This window comes from Arachis hypogaea, chromosome 19 (genome assembly GCF_003086295.3).
Source record: "Arachis hypogaea cultivar Tifrunner chromosome 19, arahy.Tifrunner.gnm2.J5K5, whole genome shotgun sequence".
NCBI classification, from domain to species: domain Eukaryota; kingdom Viridiplantae; phylum Streptophyta; class Magnoliopsida; order Fabales; family Fabaceae; genus Arachis; species Arachis hypogaea.
The window spans coordinates 28,045,173-28,047,376 of NC_092054.1; the positions used below are offsets into that span (position 1 = coordinate 28,045,173).

Here is a 2,204-nt window from a genome sequence, read left to right on the forward strand (position 1 = left end):
TAGTTCAGCTCAGCTCCCTGTAAGGCTTTGCTGATGAAGTAGAGAGGTTGTTGTCCCTTCTCTTTTTCACGTAGGCCGATGCTATGTCCCGACTAGCCACTGCTAGGTATAAGACGAGCTATTCTCCTTTTATAGGTCGGGCTAGTATAGGTGGCTGGCCCAGGAAGGCTTTGACTTGGAAGGCTTGTTCGTATTTTGGGGTCCACTTGAATTGTTTGCCCTTCCTTAGAATAAAGTAGATGGGGAGTGATTTCAGAGCTGATCCTACTAGATGAGCACGAATCCTAAGATCTTCCCTGCTTCCACCGTAAAGGTGCATTTCGAAGGATTTAATCTCATTCCATACTTTCTTATGGTGGCGAATACCTTAGAGAGGTCGGGCAATGCTCTCTTTGGTTTTTACGAGCATGTCGTCTACGTACACCTCCATGAGATTTTCTATGTATACCTCCATGAATTCTCCTCTATATTGATGTACTTCTTCGCCCTCTCATGAATTTCATTTAGAGAACCCAGATGTCGCTTGGAAATTGACTGGGAGAATGACCCTTCTTTGAGGCCGTTGACTAGTCCCATGATTACAGCTTCAGTGGGTAGGCTCGAAATTCCCAAGCATGCTTTGTTGAACCTTTCTATGTAGTTGCAAAGAGTTTCCCCAATCTCTTGTTTGATTCCTAGCAAGCGCGGTGCATGTTTTGGTTTATCCTTCTGGATGGAGAACCTGGTCAGGAACTTCCGGGATAGGTCGTCGAAACTAATTACCGATCTAGGAGGTAAGGTGTCGAACCACTTCGTGGCCGCCTTAGTTAGGGTGGTCGGGAATGCTTTGCAGAGGGTAGCATCCGAGGCACCTGCCAAGTACATTCTGCTCTTGAAGTTGCTGAGGTGATGCTTGGGGTCAGTCGTCCCGTCATAGAGGTCCATGTTGGGGTTTTAAAATTCCTTAGTACTTTGGCCTGCATGATCTCTTCGGAGAATGGGTCTTCTTTCCCCAGAGGGCTGTTTTCTCGATTTGTCCAGCTAGTTCGGCTTCAGAGATCGGTCTCTAGCTTTTGAAGCTTTTCCTCTAGCTCCCTTTGTCATTTTACCTCTCTCTGTTGCTCTCGTTCAGCTTCCCACTGTCTTTCTGCCTGGTATTCAAGTTGCTCTAGCCGATCTCGCTAACCTCGGACGAGTCCCAGTATTTCGGCTATTTGAGGGGGTTCTTCTTCCTCGCGGTGACGAACTTCCAAACGGATCCGCCTAGTTGAGGGTTAGCCGCTGGTCCTTCCCCCCTGTGGCCCTTGTGGTTGAGGCGGTGGTGATAGTATAATAGCGTTGCTCTCAGGTTGGGGCTCATCTTCAGATTCGGATGCCGTATGACCATCTTCATGCTGGTTTCTGCCATCGTTGTGGGATGAATTCCTGGTCCTCAGCAACAGTGCTAATTTTCCGAGGGTTACCTGAAACGTTGATTTAGGCCTGAACGTGAGAGCCAGATCTTTTTGTGTGGCAGCGTTCGACTTGTGATGTCGAGGTGCTACCTGTCTGAGTTTCTCGTGAGGAGGTGGGGAGTGGTGCCTGCAAAAGACTCCGATGTTTAAGTTAGCAAGGGCTTTAGGAAGATTTTTAGTAGATTGAACATGAGTTATACTTGGGGGGTGCCATTGTATTTATAGTAGAGTTTGATGACTTCTTTGGTGATGGTAGTTCTATCTTATCTGATATCTTGGAAGTTTATTGGGGTCTATCTTTTAGAGAAGATAGAATTGTGGTCTATCTTTTGGAGAAGATAGAATTTGAGGCTTCTAGAAGCAGCGACCTATCGTATGGAGCTGAGCCCCTTGGACGGTGTCCGACCTCTTCTAGAAAGGCAACCCTTCGAAGTCGGACCTTTCGTCCTTATTAGGCCTGGTTTTGTGTTTAGATCAGGGTATGAATAATAACTATGTATATGTGGGAGTGTTTACTGGAATCAAAAAGGTTGATTGTACATAAAATAAGTTACTAATTTATTTGTATTATTCAAATTATGTTTTTAATAGGATATCATAAAATGTTGAATTTCAACCGGTTGTCACCATAAACCTACCTGGAAGCTACACTATAATAGCCAAATCCATTATTATTAATTATTTGAGTAATTTTAGCTAGTCAAAATATTATAAACAATAAATAAAAATATATGATCAATAATATTTACACTGACAAGAGAGTATAAATCA

General features: G+C 44.1%; 1 protein-coding gene across 1 annotated transcript; it reads right to left on the reverse strand.

The window, feature by feature from the left end:
• Positions 1-438: 438 nt before the first annotated feature.
• On the reverse strand, positions 439-924 carry LOC140182217 (uncharacterized). The gene has a single exon (XM_072228357.1). It carries the CDS (start codon positions 922-924, stop codon positions 439-441), a length of 486 nt encoding a protein of 161 aa, XP_072084458.1.
• Between the last annotated feature and the right edge of the window lie 1,280 nt (positions 925-2,204).